This window comes from Cherax quadricarinatus, chromosome 85 (assembly GCF_038502225.1).
Source record: "Cherax quadricarinatus isolate ZL_2023a chromosome 85, ASM3850222v1, whole genome shotgun sequence".
NCBI lineage: Eukaryota > Metazoa > Arthropoda > Malacostraca > Decapoda > Parastacidae > Cherax > Cherax quadricarinatus.
The window spans coordinates 9,591,345-9,616,250 of NC_091376.1; the positions used below are offsets into that span (position 1 = coordinate 9,591,345).

Here is a 24,906-nt window from a genome sequence, read left to right on the forward strand (position 1 = left end):
GTGATGCATAATAATCTATGTAACTGTATTTGTGTATACGTGTCTGAATAAATTTAGTACTTACTTACTTACTTACATATCCATCAATATCATGGCTGTCCGCAAACGGAAACCAAGCCTGTGCACATACTATGCACTTGGTATCTGCAGACATGGGAAATCTGGAAAAACAGACGGGACGTGCAACTATGACCACCCTAGAAAATGCCATGCCCATATGACAACAGGAAAATGCAAACTCCCTTCCTGTAAGCTTTTTCACCCTGAAATGTGTACCTCTTCAGTACAGGAAAGACTGTGCTATAACTTAAATTGCCAGGCACACCATCTAAAGGGGACAAAAAGATACAAAACATCCAGGCCATGGGAAAACCTGGGTAGCCACAGCCACTCAAGAGGGAGAGGTTTTTTAGTGCCAGGAAGGAAAAAAAACTGGCAGGAAATGGCAGAAATCGTACACCAAATCCAGTCATTCCTGGAGTGGAACCACAGTTGATGGCCTCCACTCCAAACCAACAGATACAGATACTAATGCCGGAAAAAAAATCCCCCCCCAGTACCAACAATACCACCAGTCCGATGACATTCTTCTTTGCAAATATACAGGGTCTAAAGCCAGCAACAAACAACAAAATACCTTTCATCCGTGGACTGCTTGCAGAGGCAAAGGCAATGTTCGCGGCTTTCACTGAGACCCACATAAAGGATCACTTGGACAACGAAATATGGATCCCAGGTTACAACCTATACAGATGTGACAGAGTGAACAGGCAAAAGGGGGGGGGGGGGGGGGGGGTTGGCCTGTACATTGCAGAGTCACTTGTTTGCACAGAACTGCTTAATGCCTCAAATGATGTAGTGGAAGTTTTAGCAGTAAAGGTCGAGAACCATAACCTAGTCATTGTGGTAGTCTACAAGCCTCCGGATGCAACATCCCAGCAATTCCAGGAACAGCTGTTAAAAATTGACCACTGTCTGGAAAATCTTCCAGCTCCTGCACCCAACATCTTGCTCCTGGGGGATTTCAACTTAAGGCACCTAAAATGGAGGAATATAGCAAATAATATTGTTGCAGTAATAACACCAGGAGGCAGCTCTGATGAAAACTCACACTCACATGAGCTTTTAAATCTCTGCACAAAATTCAATTTAAACCAGCAAATAATAGAGCCTACTAGACTGGAGAATACACTAGACCTCATCTTCACTAACAATGATGATCTGATAAGAAATGTCACCATATCAAAAACAATATACTCAGATCACAACATAATTGAGGTTCAGACATGTATGTGTGGAGCCCCAGACCGACATAATGATAGACTAGTCACGAGGGAGCATTCACCAAATTCAACTTCGATAACAAAAACATAAAGTGGGACCAAGTAAACCAAGTCCTAACCGATATAAACTGGGAAGATATACTAAGCAGCACAGACCCCAACTTATGCCTAGAACAGATTAACTTGGTGGCACTCGATGTATGCACAAGGCTTATTCCTCTAAGAAAAAGGAGTAGTAGATGTAAAATAGAAAGAGACAGGCGCTCCCTTTACAGGCGACGGAAAAGAATAACAGAGCGGCGAAAAGAGGTCAATATATCTGAAATGCATAGGGAGACACTGGTCAGAGAAATAGCAAGCATCGAACTTAAGCTAAAGGAATCTTATAGGAGTCAGGAATCGCGGGAAGAACTAAAAGCCATAAATGAAATCGAAAGAAACCCAAAGTATTTCTTCTCCTATGCCAAATCAAAGTCGAGAACAACGTCCAGTATTGGGCCCCTACTTAAACAAGATGGGTCCTACACAGATGACAGCAAGGAAATGAGTGAGCTACTCAAGTCCCAATATGACTCAGTTTTTAGCAAGCCGCTAACCAGACTGAGAGTCGAAGATCAAAATGAATTTTTTATGAGAGAGCCACAAAATTTGGTTAACACAAGCCTATCCGATGTTATCCTGACGCCAAATGACTTCAAACAGGCGATAAATGACATGCCCATGCACTCTGCCCCAGGGCCAGACTCATGGAACTCCGTGTTCATCAAGAAGCCCCTATCACGAGCCTTTTCCATCCTATGGAGAGGGAGCATGGACACGGGGGTCGTCCCATAGTTACTAAAAACAACAGACATAGCCCCACTCCACAATGGGGGCAGTAAAGCAACAGCAAAGAACTACAGACCGATAGCACTAACATCCCATATCATAAAAATCTTTGAAAGGGTCCTAAGAAGCAAGATCACCACCCATCTAGAAACCCATCAGTTACACAACCCAGGGCAACATGGGTTTAGAACAGGTCGCTCCTGTCTGTCTCAACTATTGGATCACTACGACAAGGTCCTAAATGCACTAGAAGACAAAAAGAATGCAGATGTAATATATACAGACTTTGCAAAAGCCTTCGACAAGTGTGACCATGGCGTAATAGCGCACAAAATGCGTGCTAAAGGAATAACAGGAAAAGTCGGTCGATGGATCTATAATTTCCTCACTAACAGAACACAGAGAGTAGTCGTCAACAGAGTAAAGTCCGAGGCAGCTACGGTGAAAAGCTCTGTTCCACAAGGCACAGTACTCGCTCCCATCTTGTTCCTCATCCTCATATCCGACATAGACAAGGATGTCAGCCACAGCACCGTGTCTTCCTTTGCAGATGACACCCGAATCTGCATGAGTGTCTTCCATTGCAGACACTGCAAGGCTCCAGGCGGACATCAACCAAATCTTTCAGTGGGCTGCAGAAAACAATATGAAGTTCAACTATGAAAAATTTCAATTACTCAGATATGGTAAACACGAGGAAATTAAATCTTCATCAGAGTACAAAACAAATTCTGGCCACAAAATAGAGCGAAACACCAACGTCAAAGACCTGGGAGTGATCATGTCGGAGGATCTCACCTTCAAGGACCATAACATTGTATCAACCGCATCTGCTAGAAAAATGACAGGATGGATAATGAGAACCTTCAAAACTAGGGAGGCCAAGCCCATGATGACACTCTTCAGGTCACTTGTTCTATCTAGACTGGAATATTGCTGCACACTAACAGCACCTTTCAAGGCAGGTGAAATTGCTGACCTAGAAAATGTACAGAGAACCTTCACGGCGCGCATAACGGAGATAAAACACCTCAATTACTGGGAGCGCTTGAGGTTCCTAAACCTGTATTCCCTGGAATGCAGGCAGGAGAGATACATGATTATATACACCTGGAAAATCCTAGAGGGACTAGTACCGAACTTGCACACGAAAATCACTCACTACGAAAGCAAAAGACTTGGCAGACGATGCAACATCCCCCCAATGAAAAGCAGGGGTGTCACTAGCACGTTAAGAGACCATACAATAAGTGTCAGGGGCCTGAGACTGTTCAACTGCCTCCCAGCATACATAAGGGGGATTACCAACAGACCCCTGGCAGTCTTCAAGCTGGCACTGGACAAGCACCTAAAGTCGGTTCCTGACCAGCCGGGCTGTGGCTCGTACGTTGGTTTGCGTGCAGCCAGCAGCAACAGCCTGGTTGATCAGGCTCTGATCCACCAGGAGGCCTGGTCACAGACCGGGCCGCAGGGGCGTTGAACCCCGGAACTCTCTCCAGGTAAACTCCAGGTAACTCACCCAGCCAGTCGGTGTCATGTAAGGCAGTAATAAAATTACTTACTAATGGCTCATCATGTAGTCAAAATGAGATCTTAGTCATGTCCTGAGGCAGTCTACCTAAGTTGGTTTTAAGAAAAGTTGTATAGTGGTCTGTAGTGGTGTCTGTGATTATGCCTGCTTTTAGTGGAGATGTAGTATTGGTCCAGATATGATCAAGTAGTGAGGCACTTGTCTGTGATTCTTCTTGGTTTAGTTATAGATGGTAGCAGCAAGCAGTTGTTCACAGTGTTTGTGAAATCAGCTACTTGGGGGTCAGCTGCTTGAATGAAGTTTATATTAAAGTCACCAGCAAGTAGCAGGTGGTGTTTTGTCATCTCTGAGTCAGTTTTTGTGTTTCTTAAGTTGTCACTAAATATGGTGACATTAAAACATTAAACGTTAAACAATACCAAAGATAGCTGACACAAATCCACTACGTTTATAGTATGCTCCTCACTTAGCAACAAATTCGTTTACCAATGTGGTCTTAGGAATGCAACTCCATTGTTAAGTGAGGAGAGGCTATCTGGAGCTATCTGGAGCTATATTTACATTTGTACCATATTTTGTGTTCTGTTTGTTAGAATCTGAATATCCATTTCTCTACCTTTCCTTTTATACCCACTGACCTCATTTGTCAAATGCTTTTGGAAAATCCTTATGAACCATATCTGCTTTTTAGTTTCATTTCAAAGTCTCTGTAATTTTGTCATAATGAACTAATAAACATGACAGGCATGATCTTCCTGTTTTAAACCACATTAACTTGGAGTGTCAAGATCATGTTTTTCATAAACACAGTAAATGAGTAAGGCACATGTGCAGTAGATGATTAAGACACGTGCAACAAATGGTATCTTTATTGTTGAAATGTTTTGCCTACACAGTCAAATACAGCAGTGATTAAGCATGGAGTCATCTCTGTATTCGTCTGTGTGAGCGAAATATTTCAACAATACAGATATCCAACTGTTGCATATGGGTTTTACTCTTCTATTTCTTGTCACTGTATACCATTTTCATAATTATAAAAACAGTAAATTGCCAATGCATCACCTTGTCGAAGATTTTAATTTTTTTTTTTTTCAACAAGTCGGCCGTCTCCCACCGAGGCAGGGTGACCCAAAAAAGAAAGAAAATCCCCAAAAAGAAAATTCTTTCATCATCATTCAACACTTTCACCACACTCACACATTATCACTGTTTTTGCAGAGGTGCTCAGAATACAACAGTTTAGAAGCATATACGTATAAAGATACACAACATATCCCTCCAAACTGCCAATATCCCAAACCCCTCCTTTAAAGTGCAGGCATTGTACTTCCCATTTCCAGGACTCAAGTCCGACTATATGAAAATAACCGGTTTCCCTGAATCCCTTCACTAAATATTACCCAGCTCACACTCCAACAGATCGTCAGGTCCCAAGTACCATTCGTCTCCATTCACTCCTATCTAACACGCTCACGCACGTTTGCTGGAAGTCCAAGCCCCTCGCCCACAAAACCTCCTTTACCCCCTCTCTCCAACCCTTTCGAGGACGACCCCTACCCCGCCTTCCTTCCCCTATAGATTTATATGCTTTCCATGTCATTCTACTTTGATCCATTCTCTCTAAATGACCAAACCACCTCAACAACCCCTCTTCTGCCCTCTGACTAATGTTTTTATTAACTCCACACCTTCTCCTAATTTCCACACTCCGAATTTTCTGCATAATATTTACACCACACATTGCCCTTAGACAGGACATCTCCACTGCCTCCAACCGTCTCCTCGCTGCTGCATTTACCACCCAAGCTTCACATCCATATAAGAGTGTTAGTACTACTATACTTTCATACATTCCCTTCTTTGCCTCCATAGATAACGTTTTTTGACTCCACATATACCTCAACGCACCACTCACCTTTTTTCCCTCATCAATTCTATGATTAACCTCATCCTTCATAAATCCATCCGCCGACACGTCAACTCCCAAGTATCTGAAAACATTCACTTCTTCCATACTCCTCCTCCCCAATTTGATATCCAATTTTTCTTTATCTAAATCATTTGACACCCTCATCACCTTACTCTTTTCTATGTTCACTTTCAACTTTCTACCTTTACACACATTCTCAAACTCATCCACTAACCTTTGCAATTTTTCTTTAGAATCTCCCATAAGCACAGTATCATCAGCAAAAAGTAACTGTGTCAGTTCCCATTTTGAATTTGATTCCCCATAACTTAATCCCACCCCTCTCCCGAACACCCTAGCATTTACTTCTTTTACAACCCCATCTATAAATATATTAAACAAATATAAAAAAAAAAATGTCGATAAAAGTTTTTTTACATGTTTTCAAATGTAAAACAAAAAAGAAGATCTACATTTTTGTACATACTTTCAGATGTTGAAAAAACGTATATATACGTTTGGACCATTTAAGGGTTAAAAGGAGAAACTCATTTTTTCTTTTGGGCCACCCTGCCTTGGTGGGATACAGCCGGTGTGTTGAAAAAGAATATACCTCAATGGAAATAAGTCGCTCTGTCTGACTTTTCTTGATTATCCTGGGTAATCTACACATATGCTGCTAAGTATGATAATTTATGTAACTGTATTTATGTGTGAATAACAAAAAAAGGCACAATACCGTGACTGGAACGATACACAAATAACCTGCACATAGAAGAGAGGAGCTTACGACAACGTTTCGGTCCAACTTGGACCATTTACAAAGTCACACTGTGACTTTGTAAATGGTCCAAGTCGGACCGAAACGTCGTCGTAAGCTCCTCTCTTCTATGTGCGGGTTATTTGTGTATGTATTTATGTGTACCTGTACCTGAATAAACTTATTATATATATGTATGTATGTATTTTTCCAACTCTACAGTCATTTCCCACCAAGGTAGGGTAACCCAAAGAAGAAAACATATTTACTATCATTCATTTAACTGCCATCTTGCCAGTGTGCTGATATCCCAATTCAGATTATCCTCCAATTATTATTATTAAATAATAAATACATGAATCTTCAAAGTGCATCATTATGCATCCAAGAATAAAGCTAACAAACCTTATTTTCTAAAAAAAACTTACATTTGATTGTATATCTCGGCAAAGTTTCCCTCCTCCCCTGCTGGTAGTGTAAGATACTCCTTAGGGCTTGATGTGTTCATTCCCAAACAGAAGATACTCATGTTATGTCCACCCACAAGCAGGGAATACTCTCCATCCACTGTTACACGCAACACACTCTGTGCCTGTTATAAATTGAGATATTAGCCCAAGTTAAATACACTTTTTTTTTTTTACACAGATCAGTTTTACAAGCTAAGAGCTGTTACTCAACTTCAACTCATCTCAAAGCCTCAGCCCTAAGGTATACTACCACCCCCCCCAAGGATGCCACCTGCAACAGTCGACTAACACCCAGGTACCTACTTATTGTAAGGTGAACTAGGATGGCAGGTGTAAGGGAACATGTCCAACATTTCCACCTGGCTGGGAACTGAACCCTATAGACATTGAATTGTGGGAGCTGAGTGCACTACCTACCACATATGATGTATGAGATTTTCTAAAGGGTTTTTCTTCTGCCTTGTCACTGTCAATTAATAATATAAAAATTTTCCTCCACTAACAAATATTGATATAATTATAGCACTTCTGACTGTTTCAGAAATATATGACTTTTAGAAAGTTTGTTTGATTTCCTATTTGTAGCTACAGGAGTATAGCTATGTTGATGGTGTCCCATCTTCATACTATACAGAAAGCCCCTTGTTATGCAGAGCATTTCAAGCAAATTAGGTTAATTTTATCCCCAGAATGCAACCCACACCAGTTAGCTAACACCCAGGTACATGTACCTGTTTGGCTGCTAGGGAAATATGGACAGTAGCTGTCTTAAGGAAACATGCCCTAATTGTTCCACACGTACTGGGGATTGAACCTTGGATCTCAACGTGTAAGCTGAGTGCGCTACCAACCCAGCTACAGGGCACTTAGTCTTCTCTTCATCATAATTTTTTTATTTCTAGTGGTCATAGCACTTGCTACTTCTCGTATCTTAGTCCAGTATTCTAATGTTCTGGCTGTGAAGAAAAATATTTTAATATTCAACTGACACTTTTTTCTCAGTTTACAACTGTGACCTTATGAAGAAAAAAAAAAGTGGGCAAAGCAAGCTTTTATAGTGACAAAGTTTAAGTGTAAGGAGAGCTTTCTGCAACAGAGCAAAATGTTGTTGCAATAAAAATGTACACCACACCTTTATCTTCTCTTCAGTACTGTTAGCAGTACATCACTGTATTACAGCTGTAACCTTTTGCTCTCAGTGCTGAGAGTACTAAAGAAATGCTAATTTTTTGCTTAAACTTTAATGACCTTACAAGTGTATCTGCACATAAACAATCCTATTGCTCATCTCTGTTCAACTGTTCATTTGTGTACAGGAGTCTAAAACATCAATGCCTATCCTAGACACTAACCTCAGAACATGTACTATATCCACAGGGCTGTGCACGGCACTTCTGCTTCTTGCGAGGACGATGTTCAGTGGCACACAAACTTCTGTTTACTCTCTGACTTTCTGTATTTATGCAGTTGACTCCTCGGCGCTGTACACCTCGTTTACCACACTCTGCCTGGCACTGCCCCAAAAAATATCTGGTTACTTATCTAAATGCATAAAGCCTTATCATTCAAGCATCAAGGGTTGCCTTGGAAATAAAAAAAGGAAGAAGTGAAAAACAGAATACATACAGAGGCTCCTCACTTTACGATGGGTCGACTTACAATATTTCAACTTTACGATGGTGTGATAGTGATGCACATTCAGTACTGTACATTTATTGAAACAATAAACTTGTATTCATTTATTTACTTTTCAATATTGGTATGTATTTAGTTACAGTAATTATTTCCTCATTTACTTATTCAGTGACCAGTTATTTATTTATCCTATATTTATATTCAACTTACGATATTTTCAACTTACAATGGGTTCACCGGACTGTAACCTTATCGTAAGACGAGGAGCACCTGATATCACTAACAACATTTACAAATAATCTGTTTATGACATATATATTATTTTCCCATCTAGAGCTGGATTCACTGGTGATCACCATAAATGTTATATCAAAAAGAACTTAAACTCAAAAGATCTGTGATCACTTACTGGCTTCCAAGGTTTAACTTTCCAATAATATCCTAAGTTACAATGACCAAGGTTACACTTGCGAGTATTTCGGGGCTTTTTGGCATCATCACACCCTCGAGTCACGGGTTGAGGGTCAACCCATCCCAGGTTGTTGATGGCATGGCAGCTAGACTCTCGTGTCTCTATTCCTGCACCACACACCTTCGAACACTGCTCCGTCAGTACCAGCAAGGAGGTTTGTGGGGTCAGTCCAGGACAATGACAGTTTGCAGTGAAAGGAAGTAAGAATACCGGGCGGACAAGCCCAGACCAAGTCAAAAAATGAGCTTTAATATATTAAAAAACAAAACAGGATGAAGTTTAACAAATATAGCATTTAAAATGTTTATTGATGAAATTATTAGGTGAAATATTTATAATTTAAATAAATTATGGTTAAGTTGTCATAACTGCATTTGTTTTTGCCATAACCAAAAATGTAGCAAATGTGCAATGTACTGATATAAAAAAAACTCTTATTAGTAAGTTAGCTACTGTACTAATACAAATTAACAATAAAAATAAGCACATATAATTACTAAAGCTATAAGGACCATCACAAGCTAAAAGCTGCTGAGTATGGCAGTGAGTTGAGTACTAAGCTGGAAGGAAGGATGAGAGAGGAGCAACTGCTACATTCAAATTCTAGTTTATTTCCACATGATACATTGTTTACACAGGAATGGGTGACACCTGAATGCATGCAGTAAGCCCATGGTTATGCAGTGTGTCATAATGCCAGTGTCAGATGAATGTCAGGAGTGGCACTGTGCAAGAACATATGCATACCAGTGTTATAATAATAATTATTATATATTTCTTTCAACTTCTTTCAACGTACCAGCCGTATCCCACCAAGGCGGGGTGGCCCAAAAGGAAAAACGAAAGTTTCTCCTTTCAAATTTAGTAATATATACAAGAGAAAGGGTTACTAGCCCCTTGCTCCCGGCATTTTAGTCGCCTCTTACGACACGCATGGCTGATGGAGTGAATGATGGTGAAAGTTTTTATTTTTTGGGCCACCCTGCCTTGGTGGGAATCGGCCAGTGTGATAGTAATAAAAAAAAAAAAATATATATATATATACGTGTATATATATATATATATATATATATATATATATATATATATATATATATATATATATATATATATATATATATATATACATGTATATACATATATATATATACATACAGTGGACCCCTGCTTAATGATCAACTCCCAATGCGACCAATTATGTAAGTGTATTTATGTAAGTGCGTTTGTACGTGTATGTTTGGGGGTCTGAAATGGATTAATCTACTTCACAATATTCCTTATGGGAACAAATTCGGTCAGTACTGGCACCTGAACATACTTCTGGAATGAAAAAATATCGTTAACCGGGGGTCCACTGTATATACTATATACACATACAGTGGATCCCTGGTTTACGATATTTTTTCATTCCAGAAGTATGTTCAGGTGCCAGTACTGACCGAATTTGTTCCCATAAGGAATATTGTGAATTAGATTAGTCCATTTCAAACCCCCAAACATACACGTACAAATGCACTTGCTTTCGTTTTACACTCACTTGGCAGGACGGTAGTACCTCCCTGGGCGGTTGCTGTCTACCAACCTAATACCTAGAATTATTATATACGTATATATATATATATATATATATATATATATATATATATGTATATATATATATATGTATATATATATATATATGTATATATATACGTATATATATGTATATATATATATGTATATATATACGTATATATATGTATATATATATGTATGCATATATATATGTATACATATACATAATATATATGTATATATATATATGTATATGTATATATATATGTATATGTATATGCAAAACTACCACTCTGAAAGAATAGAGAAATTCCAAGCGCTTTCGTGACTACTCACATTATCAAGGAACCTTCCTTGATAATGTGAGTAGTCACGAAAGCGCTTGGAATTTCTCTATTCTTTCAGAGTGGTTGTTTTGCATATTTTGAAATCACCTGTTTACTGTGATCTTATTGCATATATATATATATATATATATATATATATATATATATATATATATATATATATATATATATATATATATATATATATATATATATATAAATATATACGTATATATATATATATAAATATATACGTATATATATATACATAAATATATACGTATATATATATACATATATCTATATATATATATATATCTATATATATCTATATATATATATATATATATATTGTATATATATACAGTGGACCCCCGGTTAACGATATTTTTTCACTCCATAAGTATGTTCAGGTGCCAGTACTGACCGAATTTATTCCCATAAGGAATATTGTGAAGTAGATTAGTCCATTTCAGACCCCCAAACATGCACGTACAAACGCACTTACATAAATACACTTACATAATTGGTCGCATTCGGAGGTAATCGTTATGCGGGGGTCCACTGTATATATATATATATATATATATATATATATATATATATATATATATTTCTTCTATTGTCCATGGGGAAGTGGAAAAGAATCTTTCCTCCGTAAGCCATGCGTGTCGTATGAGGCGACTAAAATGCCGGGAGCAATGGGCTAGTAACCCCTTCTCCTGTATACAATTACTAAAAAAGAGAAGAAGAAAAACTTTATAAAACTGGGTTGCTTAAATGTGCGTGGATGTAGTGCGGATGACAAGAAACAGATGATTGCTGATGTTATGAATGAAAAGAAGTTGGATGTCCTGGCCCTAAGCGAAACAAAGCTGAAGGGGGTAGGAGAGTTTCAGTGGGGGGAAATAAATGGGATTAAATCTGGAGTATCTGAGAGAGTTAGAGCAAAGGAAGGGGTAGCAGTAATGTTAAATGATCAGTTATGGAAGGAGAAAAGAGAATATGAATGTGTAAATTCAAGAATTATGTGGATTAAAGTAAAGGTTGGATGCGAGAAGTGGGTCATAATAAGCGTGTATGCACCTGGAGAAGAGAGGAATGCAGAGGAGAGAGAGAGATTTTGGGAGATGTTAAGTGAATGTATAGGAGCCTTTGAACCAAGTGAGAGAGTAATTGTGGTAGGGGACTTGAATGCTAAAGTAGGAGAAACTTTTAGAGAGGGTGTGGTAGGTAAGTTTGGGGTGCCAGGTGTAAATGATAATGGGAGCCCTTTGATTGAACTTTGTATAGAAAGGGGTTTAGTTATAGGTAATACATATTTTAAGAAAAAGAGGATAAATAAGTATACACGATATGATGTAGGGCGAAATGACAGTAGTTTGTTGGATTATGTATTGGTAGATAAAAGACTGTTGAGTAGACTTCAGGATGTACATGTTTATAGAGGGGCCACAGATATATCAGATCACTTTCTAGTTGTAGCTATACTGAGAGTAAAAGGTAGATGGGATACAAGGAGAATAGAAGCATCAGGGAAGAGAGAGGTGAAGGTTTATAAACTAAAAGAGAAGGCAGTTAGGGTAAGATATAAACAGCTATTGGAGGATAGATGGGCTAATGAGAGCATAGGCAATGGGGTCGAAGAGGTATGGGGTAGGTTTAAAAATGTAGTGTTAGAGTGTTCAGCAGAAGTTTGTGGTTACAGGAAAGTGGGTGCAGGAGGGAAGAGGAGCGATTGGTGGAATGATGATGTAAAGAGAGTAGTAAGGGAGAAAAAGTTAGCATATGAGAAGTTTTTACAAAGTAGAAGTGATGCAAGGAGGGAAGAGTATATGGAGAAAAAGAGAGAAGTTAAGAGAGTGGTGAAGCAATGTAAAAAGAGAGCAAATGAGAGAGTGGGTGAGATGTTATCAACAAATTTTGTTGAAAATAAGAAAAAGTTTTGGAGTGAGATTAACAAGTTAAGAAAGCCTAGAGAACAAATGGATTTGTCAGTTAAAAATAGGAGAGGAGAGTTATTAAATGGAGAGTTAGAGGTATTGGGAAGATGGAAGGAATATTTTGAGGAATTGTTAAATGTTGATGAAGATAGGGAAGCTGTGATTTCGTGTATAGGGCAAGGAGGAATAACATCTTGTAGGAGTGAGGAAGAGCCAGTTGTGAGTGTGGGGGAAGTTCGTGAGGCAGTAGGTAAAATGAAAGGGGGTAAGGCAGCCGGGATTGATGGGATAAAGATAGAAATGTTAAAAGCAGGTGGGGATATAGTTTTGGAGTGGTTGGTGCAATTATTTAATAAATGTATGGAAGAGGGTAAGGTACCTAGGGATTGGCAGAGAGCATGCATAGTTCCTTTGTATAAAGGCAAAGGGGATAAAAGAGAGTGCAAAAATTATAGGGGGATAAGTCTGTTGAGTGTACCTGGTAAAGTGTATGGTAGAGTTATAATTGAAAGAATTAAGAGTAAGACGGAGAATAGGATAGCAGATGAACAAGGAGGCTTTAGGAAAGGTAGGGGGTGTGTGGACCAGGTGTTTACAGTGAAACATATAAGTGAACAGTATTTAGATAAGGCTAAAGAGGTCTTTGTGGCATTTATGGATTTGGAAAAGGCGTATGACAGGGTGGATAGGGGGGCAATGTGGCAGATGTTGCAAGTGTATGGTGTAGGAGGTAGGTTACTGAAAGCAGTGAAGAGTTTTTACGAGGATAGTGAGGCTCAAGTTAGAGTATGTAGGAAAGAGGGAAATTTTTTCCCAGTAAAAGTAGGCCTTAGACAAGGATGTGTGATGTCACCGTGGTTGTTTAATATATTTATAGATGGGGTTGTAAGAGAAGTAAATGCGAGGGTCTTGGCAAGAGGCGTGGAGTTAAAAGATAAAGAATCACACACAAAGTGGGAGTTGTCACAGCTGCTCTTTGCTGATGACACTGTGCTCTTGGGAGATTCTGAAGAGAAGTTGCAGAGATTGGTGGATGAATTTGGTAGGGTGTGCAAAAGAAGAAAATTAAAGGTGAATACAGGAAAGAGTAAGGTTATGAGGATAACAAAAAGATTAGGTGATGAAAGATTGAATATCAGATTGGAGGGAGAGAGTATGGAGGAGGTGAACGTATTCAGATATTTGGGAGTGGACGTGTCAGCGGATGGGTCTATGAAAGATGAGGTGAATCATAGAATTGATGAGGGAAAAAGAGTGAGTGGTGCACTTAGGAGTCTGTGGAGACAAAGAACTTTGTCCTTGGAGGCAAAGAGGGGAATGTATGAGAGTATAGTTTTACCAACGCTCTTATATGGGTGTGAAGCGTGGGTGATGAATGTTGCAGCGAGGAGAAGGCTGGAGGCAGTGGAGATGTCATGTCTGAGGGCAATGTGTGGTGTGAATATAATGCAGAGAATTCGTAGTTTTGGAAGTTAGGAGGAGGTGCGGGATTACCAAAACTGTTGTCCAGAGGGCTGAGGAAGGGTTGTTGAGGTGGTTCGGACATGTAGAGAGAATGGAGCGAAACAGAATGACTTCAAGAGTGTATCAGTCTGTCGTGGAAGGAAGGCGGGGTAGGGGTCGGCCTAGGAAGGGTTGGAGGGAGGGGGTAAAGGAGGTTTTGTGTGCGAGGGGCTTGGACTTCCAGCAGGCATGCGTGAGCGTGTTTGATAGGAGTGAATGGAGACAAATGGTTTTTAATACTTGACGTGCTGTTGGAGTGTGAGCAAAGTAACATTTATGAAGGGATTCAGGGAAACCGGCAGGCCGGACTTGAGTCCTGGAGATGGGAAGTACAGTGCCTGCACTCTGAAGGAGGGGTGTTAATGTTGCAGTTTAAAAACTGTAGTGTAAAGCACCCTTCTGGCAAGACAGTGATGGAGTGAATGATGGTGAAAGTTTTTCTTTTTCGGGCCACCCTGCCTTGGTGGGAATCGGCCGGTGTGATAATAAAAAAAAATATATATATATATATATATATATATATATATATGTATATATATATATACATATATATTATATATATATTGTGGGATCTGATAGTGAGGTGCCGACCAGACCCCTTATATAGCTTCCTTGGATGCTTTACTTTCATAGTTCCTTGATAATGTGAGTAGTCACGAAAGCGCTTGCAATTTCTCTATTCTTTGAGAGTGGTTGTTTTGCATATTCTGAAATCACCTGTTTACTGTGATCTTATTGCATATATATATATATATATATATATATATATATATATATATATATATATATATATATATATATATATATATATATATATATATATATATATATATATATATATATATGTATATATATATACAGTATATATATATATATATATATATATATATATATATATATATATATATATATATATATATATATATATATATATATATATATATATATATATATATTGTATATATATACAGTATATATATATATATATATATATATATATATATATATATATATATATATATATATATATATATATATATATATATATATATATATATATATTGTATATATATACAGTATATATATATATATATATATATATATATATATATATATATATATATATATATATATATATATAATATATATATATTGTATATATATATATTGTATATACAGTGGATCCCCAGTTAACAATATTTTTTCACTCCAGAAGTATGTTCAGGTGCCAGTACTGACCGAATTTGTTCCCATAAGGAATATTGTGAAGTAGATTAGTCCATTTCAGACCCTCAAACATACACGTACAAATGCACTTACATAAATACACTTACATAATTGGTCGCATTCGGAGGTGATCGTTATGCGGGGGTCCACTGTATATATATATATTTTTTTTTTTTTTCAACAAGTCGACCGTCTCCCACCGAGGCAGGGTGACCCAAAAAAGAAAGAAAATCCCCAAAAAGAAAATACTTTCATCATCATTCAACACTTTCACCACACTCGTGGACCCCCGGTTCGCGGTCTGAGAGCTTATCGTAAACCAAAACTATCGGAAAGTGAATCAATTTTCCCCATAAGAAATAATGGAAATTAAATTAATCCATGCAAGACACCCAAAAGTATGAAAAAAAAAACTTTTACCACATGAAATATTAAGTTTAATGCAATAGAATAATTACAATAACAATAATAACAATAGAACAATTGACACTTACCTTTAATGAAAATCTGGTGATGATTGATGGGATGGGAGGAGTGGAGAGTGTTGAACCTATTGTTTAGAAGGGGAATCCCCTTCCATTAGGACTTGAGGTAGCAAGTCCTTTTCCGAGGTTACTTCCCTTCTTCTTTGAATGCCACATAGGACCAGCTTGAGAGTCACTGGACTTCTGTCGCGCAACATAACTGTCCATAGAGTTCTGTACCTCCTGTTCCTTTAAGATTTGTCTAAAATGGGCCACAACAATGTCATTGTAATAGTCACCAGCACGGCTTGCAATAGCTGTGTTAGGGTGATTTTCATCCATAAAGGTTTGCAGTTCAACCCACTTTGCACACATTTCCTTAATCTTTGAAGTAGGCACAATGGATTCCACAACTGGCATAGGCTTCTCAGGGTTAGCCCCAAACCCTTCAAAATCTTTCTTAATTTCCATACTAATTCTCACCCTTTCTACTACAGGGTTGGCACTAGAAGCTTTCTTGGGGCCCATGGTGACTTATTTTGCAGAAACAAGCACCAAAAACAGTGATAATATGGATAATATGGAATGTACCGAATGTATCCTTATATGCGTGCACACTGGTTGGCTTGTAAACACTGGCACACACGGGGCAGTTCAGGCCACACGTGGACACGTCTCGTATGAATCGCATTGCATACCGGGTTTTGTAACGGGAACCGAGGTAACTTTTTGGCGATATAATGCATCGGCTACTGGATTTATCAGATACGATAGCATTGCAAACCGGGGGTCCACTGTACATATATATATATATATATATATATATATATATATATATATATATATATATATATATATATATATATATATATATATATATATATTCCTGCCAAGTGAGTGTAAAACGGAAGCCTGTGTTTGTTTTTCATGATGGTAGGATTTCTGGTGTCTTTTTTCTGTCTCATAAACATGCAAGATTTCAGGTACGTCTTGCTACTTCTACTTACACTTAGGTCACACTACACATACATGTACAAGCATATTTTCTTTCTAGTTCTTGTTCTTGTTTATTTCCGCTTATCTCCATGGGGAAGTAGAACAGAATTCTTCCTTCGTAAGCCATGCGTGTTGCAAGAGGCGACTAAAATGCCGGGAGCAAGGGCCTAGTAACCTCTTCTCCTGTGTAAATTACTAAATTTAAAAAGAGAAACTTTTGTTTTTCTTTTTGGTCCATCCTGCCTTGGTGGGATACGGCCGGTTTGTTGAGAAAATATAAATAAATAAATAAATAAATATATATATATATATATATATATATATATATATATATATTTTTCAACAAGTCGGCCGTCTCCCACCGAGGCAGGGTGACCCAAAAAAAGAAAGAAAATCCCCAGAAAGAAAATACTTTCATCATCATTCAACACTTTCACCACACTCGCACATTATCACTGTTTTTGCAGAGGTGCTCAGAATACAACAGCTTAGAAGCATATACGTATAAAGATACACAACATATCCCTCCAAACTGCCAATATCCCAAACCCCTCCTTTAAAGTGCAGGCATTGTACTTCCCATTTCCAGGACTCAAGTCCGACTATATGAAAATAACCTGTATAAATTACTAAATTTAAAAAGAGAAACTTTCGTTTTTCTTTTTGGGCCACCCTGCCTTGGTGGGATACGGCCGGTTTGTTGAAAAAAAAAAAATATATATAATATGTATATACATATATATATATATATATATATATGATATTGGCAGTTTGGAGAGATATAGTGTATTTTTATTCGTATATATGTACTTCTAAACTGTTGTATTCTGGGCACCTCTGCAAAAACAGTGATTATGTGTGACTGAGGTGAAAGTGTTGAATGATGATGAAAGTATTTTCTTTTTGGGGATTTTCTTTCTCTTTGGGTCACCCTGCCTCGGTGGGAGACGGCCGCATTGTTAAAAAAAAAATATATATATATACTGTATATATATTTTTAACAAGTCGGCCGTCTCCCACCGAGGCAAGGTGACCCAAAAAGAAAGAAAATCCCTCCCAAAAAATACTTTCATCATCATTCAACGCTTTCACCGCACTCGCACATAATCAGTTTTTGCAGAGGTGCTCAGAACACAACAGTTTAGAAGCATATATGTATAAAGATACACAACATATCCCTCCAAACTGCTAATATCCCAAACCCATCCTTTAGAGTGCAGGCACTGTACTTCCCATTCCCAGGACTCAAGTCCGGCTATATAAAAATAACCGGTTTCCTTGAATCCCTTCATTAAATATTACCCTGCTCACACTCCAACAGATTGTCAGGTCCCAAATACCATTCGTCTCCATTCACTCCTATCGAACATGCTCATACACGGCTGCTGGAAGTCCAAGCCCCTCGCCCACAAAACCTTCCTTACAAAGTTGATTCGAAAAAAGAGTTCAATATATATTATATATATATATATATATATATATATATATATATATATATATATATATATATATATATATATATATATATATATATATATATATATATATATATATATATATATATATATATATATATATATATATATATATATATATATATATATATATATATGTGTGTGTGTGTGTGTGTGTGTGTGTGTGTATGTATGTATGCATATATACATATATATTAGACCGGTCCCAAAAAATAAAGTTGGGAAATTGTTTGCTCCACAAGTTTTATTTTGTTACACTGTTCCTAAGTAACATTCAGACCAATTTTCAGGAAATTTCGTTCAATTTTAGGGGTCGCGCAGAAAGGTGTCTCTCGCCGACAGAAGAGAAACTGAAGAAATTTTAATTTTTGTTCCTCTTTTGCATAGCATAGCTTCAATTTTCTCTGAAAGCAGAATGACTGAATCAATAACCAGTTTTTTAGCGCTTTGTTGAGCGTGAAACGAGCAAGTGATTATATGTGCATTGAAGAGGAAGTACCACTTGATTTAAATAAAGCACGTGTTTGTCATGAATTCTTGGATGAAAAAATTGTCTGTTTTGATCGACCTTCGCCAACCACTGGACTATGTATTCAACTGAAAGATCACTGAAAATGGGTGTTTTCCCCAGCTGTTTTCTCCCACTAAAAGTTGAAAAAAGGTTAATGTAAATTCTTAATCATATTCTCCCATATTTTCTCTTTTGAATACAGTAAAGAAAACAGTGTCACAACGGAAAATCTCACGCAATTCACTTCTCAAGTTTAACAAACATTAAAATTTGGCCAGACATCCCTCAAATACCATGGTTTTCTGGGGGATTCCCATGGAATTTCAGTGAAACACAGTTAATAACAATTTATTTTATGAGACTATCAGATTCAAAAGGAATTAGGTCTCTAACTTATATAGGAAAAAAGTTATTAGCCTCTCAAAAGCATCTGGTCATGTCGGGTCGCTCATTTGTCACACCAACTGCCAGTAAAAATTAGCTCTGCTCGCTGCGCTTGCTCGTAATAATGCTTCCTCCATGGTCGGAGCAGGAAAGCGGTGACAATGATCTGCCATGAGGTGAAGGTACTGTTCCTGCTCCTCATCCTTGGCTGAAGGTCTGAATGAGGAAAACAGCTCTTTCTGCTGCGTTGTTCACAACGTTCAAAGAGCCCGCAGACTTCATTACCAGGAACATTGTGTTCATCTTTGTTTCGGAGTCTTCATTCAAGAAGGAAGATTTTTCCTTCCCCTTCCTCTGCTCAGCAAAGACGCTAAACATCTACAGCATCCTCTCAGTCACGAACTCCTCCAGTCTGACTCCAATCTCTGGGACACCTCGCAAGCGCTGGGGGCACCCTGGTTTCTGTTTCCGCTCGAGGTTGGTCACCATCTTGCTCAAAAATATTCACCAAAAAAAATATATCTTTTTTTTTTTTTTTTTTCAACAAGTCGGTCGTCTCCCACCGAGGCAGGGTGACCCAAAAAAAGAAAGAAAATCCCCAAAAAGAAAATACTTTCATCATTCAACACTTTCACCACACTCACACATTATCACTGCTTTTGCAGAGGTGCTCAGAATACAACAGCTTAGAAGCATATACGTATAAAGATACACAACATATCCCTCCAAACTGCCAATATCCCAAACCCCTCCTTTAAAGTGCAGGCATTGTACTTCCCATTTCCAGGACTCAAGTCCGACTATATGAAAATAACCGGTTTCCCTGAATCCCTTCACTAAATATTACCCTGCTCACACTCCAACAGATCGTCAGGTCCCAAGTATCATTTGTCTCCATTCACTATCTAACACGCTCATGCACGCTTGCTGGAAGTCCAAGCCCCTCGCCCACAAAACCTCCTTTACCCCCTCTTTCCAACCCTTTCGAGGACGACCCCTACCCCTCTTTCCTTCCCCTATAGATTTATATGCTTTCCATGTCATTCTACTTTGATCCATTCTCTCTAAATGACCAAACCACCTCAACAACCCCTCTTCTGCCCACTGACTAATGCTTTTATTAACTCCACACCTTCTCCTAATTTCCACACTCCGAATTTTCTGCATAATATTTACACCACACATTGCCCTTAGACAGGACATCTCCACTGCCTCCAACCGTCTCCTCGCTGCTGCATTACCACCCAAGCTTCACATCCATATAAGAGTGTTGGTACTACTATACTTTCATACATTCCCTTCTTTGCCTCCATAGATAACATTTTTTGACTCTCACATATACCTCAATGCACCACTCACCTTTTTTCCCTCATCAATTCTATGATTAACCTCATCCTTCATAAATCCATCTGCCGACACTTCAACTCCCAAGTATCTGAAAACATTCACTTCTTCCATACTCCTCCTCCCCAATTTGATACCCAATTTTTCTTTATCTAAATCATTTGATACCCTCATCACCTTACTCTTTTCTATGTTCACTTTCAACTTTCTACCTTTACACACATTCTCAAACTCATCCACTAACCTTTGCAATTTTTCTTTAGAATCTCCCATAAGCACAGTATCATCAGCAAAAAGTAACTGTGTCAATTCCCATTTTGAATTTGATTCCCCATAATTTAATCCCACCCATCTCCCGAACACCCTAGCATTTACTTCTTTTACAACCCCATCTATAAATATATTAAACAACCATGGTGACATTACACATCCCTGTCTAAGACCTACTTTTACCGGGAAGTATTCTCCCACTCTTCTACATACCCTAACCTGAGCCTCACTATCCTCATAAAAGCTCTTTACAGCATTTAGTAACTTACCACCTATTCCATATACTTGCAACATCTGCCACATTGCTCCTCTATCCACTCTATCATATGCCTTTTCTAAATCCATAAATGCAATAAAAACTTCCCTACCTTTATCTAAATACTGTTCACATATATGCTTCAATGTAAACACTTGATCTACACATCCCCTACCCACTCTGAAGCCTCCTTGCTCATCCGCAATTCTACATTCTGTCTTACCTCTAATTCTTTCAATTATAACCCTACCGTATACTTTTCCTGGTATACTCAGTAAACTTATTCCTCTATAATTTTTACAATCTCTTTTGTCCCCTTTCCCTTTATATAAAGGGACTATACAGTGGACCCCCGCATAACGATGGCATCACATAGCGATTATTTCGCATACCGCTTACTTTAATCGCAAAATTTTTGCCGCGCATACCGATTAAAAACCCGCTCACCGATTTTCGTCCGAGACGCGTCCAATGTGCGCCCTCAGCCAGCCTCACATGTGCCGCCCGTGCCATTGTTTACCAGCCAGCCTCCGCGGTAACATCCAAGCATACACTCGGAATATTTCGTATTATTACAGTGTTTTCGGTGCTGTTTCTGGAAAATAAGTGACCATGGGCCCCAAGAAAGCTTCTAGTGCCAACCGTACACCAATAAGGGTGAGAATTCCCATTGAAATGAAGAAAGAGATCATTGATAAGTATGAAAGTGGAGTGCGTATCGCCGACCTAGTCAAGTTGTACAAGAAACCCCAATCAACCATCGCTACTATTGTGGGCACCAAAAAGACAATCAAGGAAGCTGTTCTTGCCAAAGGTTTAACTGTGTTTTCGAAACAAAGATCGCAAGTGATGGAAGATGTTGAGAGACTCTTATTGGTGTGGATAAATGAAAAACAGCTAGCAGGAGATAGTGTCTCTCAAGCGATCATATGTGAAAAGGCTAGGAAGTTGCATGAGGATTTAATTAAAAAAATGCCTGCAACTAGTGATGATGTGAGTGAATTTAAGGCCAGCAAAGGTTGGTTTGAGAGATTTAAGAAGCGTAGTGGCATCCATAGTGTGATAAGGCATGGTGAGGCTGCCAGTTCGGACCACAAAGCGGCTGAAAAATATGTGCAGGAATTCAAGGAGTACATAGAAACTGAAGGACTGAAACCTGAACAAGTGTTTAATTGTGATGAAACAGGCCTGTTCTGGAAGAAAATGCCAAGCAGGACCTACATTACTCAGGAGGAAAAGGCACTCCCAGGACATAAGCCTATGAAAGACAGGCTTACTCTTCTCATGTGTGCCAATGCTACTGGTGATTGCAAAGTGAAGCCTTTATTAGTGTATCACTCTGAAACTCCCAGAGCGTTCAGGCAAAAGAATGTCCTCAAGGATAATTTGTGTGTGCTGTGGAGGGCAAACAATAAGGCATGGGTCACTAGGGAATTTTTCTATAACTGGTTACACCATGCATTTGCCCCCAATGTGAAAGATTACCTAACTGAAAAGAAATTAGAACTTAAGTGCCTCCTGGTGTTAGACAATGCCCCTGGTCATCCTACAGACGTGGCAGAGCGACTTTATGGGGACATGAGCTTCATTAAGGTGAAGTTTTTGCCTCCTAATACCACTCCTCTCCTGCAGCCCATGGACCAGCAGGTTATTTCCAACTTCAAGAAACTGTACACAAAAGCTCTGTTTGAAAGGTGCTTTGTAATGACCTCAGAAACTCAACTGACTCTAAGAGAGTTTTGGAGAGATCACTTTAATATCCTCAATTGTGTAAACCTTATAGGTAAGGCTTGGGAGGAAGTGACTAGGAGGACCTTGAACTCTGCTTGGAAGAAACTGTGGCCAGAATGTGTAGACAAAAGGGATTTTGAAGGGTTTGAGGCTAACCCTGAGAGGATTATGCCAGTTGAGGAATCCATTGTGGCATTGGGAAAGTCCTTGGGGTTGGAGGTTAGTGGGGAGGATGTGGAAGAGTTGGTGGAGGAGGACAATGAAGAACTAACCACTGATGAGGTGATAGATCAACTTCAAGAGCAAGAGGCCAGACCTGGGGAAACTGGTTCAGAGGAGGGGAGAGAGAAATTGAAGAAGTTGCCTACTACAAAGATAAAGGAAATCTGTGCAAAGTGGCTTGAAGTGCAAACCTTCATGGATGAAAATCACCCTCACACAGCTATTGCAAGCCGTGTTGGCAACCTGTACACTGACAATGTTGTGAAACACTTTAGGGAAGTGATAAAGGAACGAGAGGTACAGGCCACTATGGACAGATATCTTGTGCGAAAGAAGTCCAGTGACTCTGAAGCTGGCCCTAGTGGCATTAAAAGAAGAAGGGAAGTAACCCCAGAAAAGGACTTGCTACCTCAAGTCCTAATGGAAGGGGATTCCCCTTCTAAACAGTAAGAAGATAATGCTCTCCCCTCCTCCCATCCCATCAATCATCACCAGATCTTCAATAAAAGTAAGTGTCATGTAAGTGTGCATGCCTTTTTCAGTTTGTGTGTATTAAAATTAACATTTCATGTGGTAAAAAATTTTTTTTTTCATACTTTTGGGTGTCTTGCACGGATTAATTTTATTTCCATTATTTCTTATGGGGAAAATTCATTCACATAACGATTATTTCGCATAACAATTACCCCTCTTGCACGGATTAAAATCGTTAACCGGGGGTCCACTGTACATGCTCTCCGCCAATCCCTAGGTACCTTCCCCTCTTTCATACATTTATTAAACAAAAGTACCAACCACTCCAACACTCTATCCCCCCCTGCTTTTAACATTTCTGTCATGATCCCATCAGTTCCAGCTGCTTTACCCCCTTTCATTCTACGTAATGCCTCACGTACCTCCACCACACTTACATTCTGCTCTTCTTCACTCCTAAAAGATGGTATACCTCCCTAGCCAGTGCATGAAATTACCGCCTCCCTTTCTTCCTCAACATTTAAAAGTTCCTCAAAATATTCTCGCCATCTACCTAATACCTCCCTCTCCCCATCTACTAACTCCCCTACTCTGTTTTTAACTGACAAATCCATACTTTCCCTAGGCTTTCTTAACTTGTTTAACTCACTCCAAAATTTTTTCTTATTTTCATTAAAATTTCTTGACAGTGCCTCTCCCACTCTTTCATCTGCTCTCCTTTTGCACTCTCTCACCACTCTCTTCACCTTTCTTTTACTCTCCATATACTCTGCTCTTCTTATAACACTTCTGCTTTGAAAAAACCTCTCATAAGCTACCTTTTTCTCTTTTATCACACCCTTTACTTCATCATTCCACCAATCACTCCTCTTTCCTCCTGCCCCCACCCTCCTATAACCACAAACTTCTGCCCCACATTCTAATACTGCATTTTTAAAACTATTCCAACCCTCTTCAACCCCCCCACTACTCATCTTTGCACTAGCCCACCTTTCTGCCAATAGTCGCTTATATCTCGCCCGAACTTCTTCCTCCCTTAGTTTATACACTTTCACCTCCCTCTTACTTGTTGTTGCCACCTTCCTCTTTTCCCATCTACCTCTTACTCTAACTGTAGCTACAACTAAATAATGATCCGATATATCAGTTGCCCCTCTATAAACATGTACATCCTGGAGCCTACCCATCAACCTTTTATCCACCAATACATAATCTAACAAACTACTTTCATTACGTGCTACATCATACCTTGTATATTTATTTATCCTCTTTTTCATAAAATATGTATTACTTATTACCAAATTTCTTTCTACACATAGCTCAATTAAAGGCTCC

The 24,906-nt window shown here is 38.7% G+C and overlaps 1 protein-coding gene across 3 annotated transcripts in view; it reads right to left on the minus strand.

The window, feature by feature from the left end:
- LOC128703154 (A disintegrin and metalloproteinase with thrombospondin motifs 9) overlaps window positions 1-24,906 on the minus strand; it is a 1,205,378-nt gene that overhangs the window by 38,023 nt on the left and 1,142,449 nt on the right. For all 3 annotated transcript variants that reach the window (XM_070103358.1, XM_070103357.1, XM_070103356.1), the window contains 3 exons: window positions 8,829-9,020; window positions 8,137-8,298; window positions 6,743-6,906 (listed from right to left, as the gene is read on the minus strand). In XM_070103358.1, coding sequence (XP_069959459.1) covers window positions 6,743-6,906; window positions 8,137-8,298; window positions 8,829-9,020 — 518 coding nt within the window. The remainder of the gene's footprint in view (window positions 1-6,742; window positions 6,907-8,136; window positions 8,299-8,828; window positions 9,021-24,906) is intronic.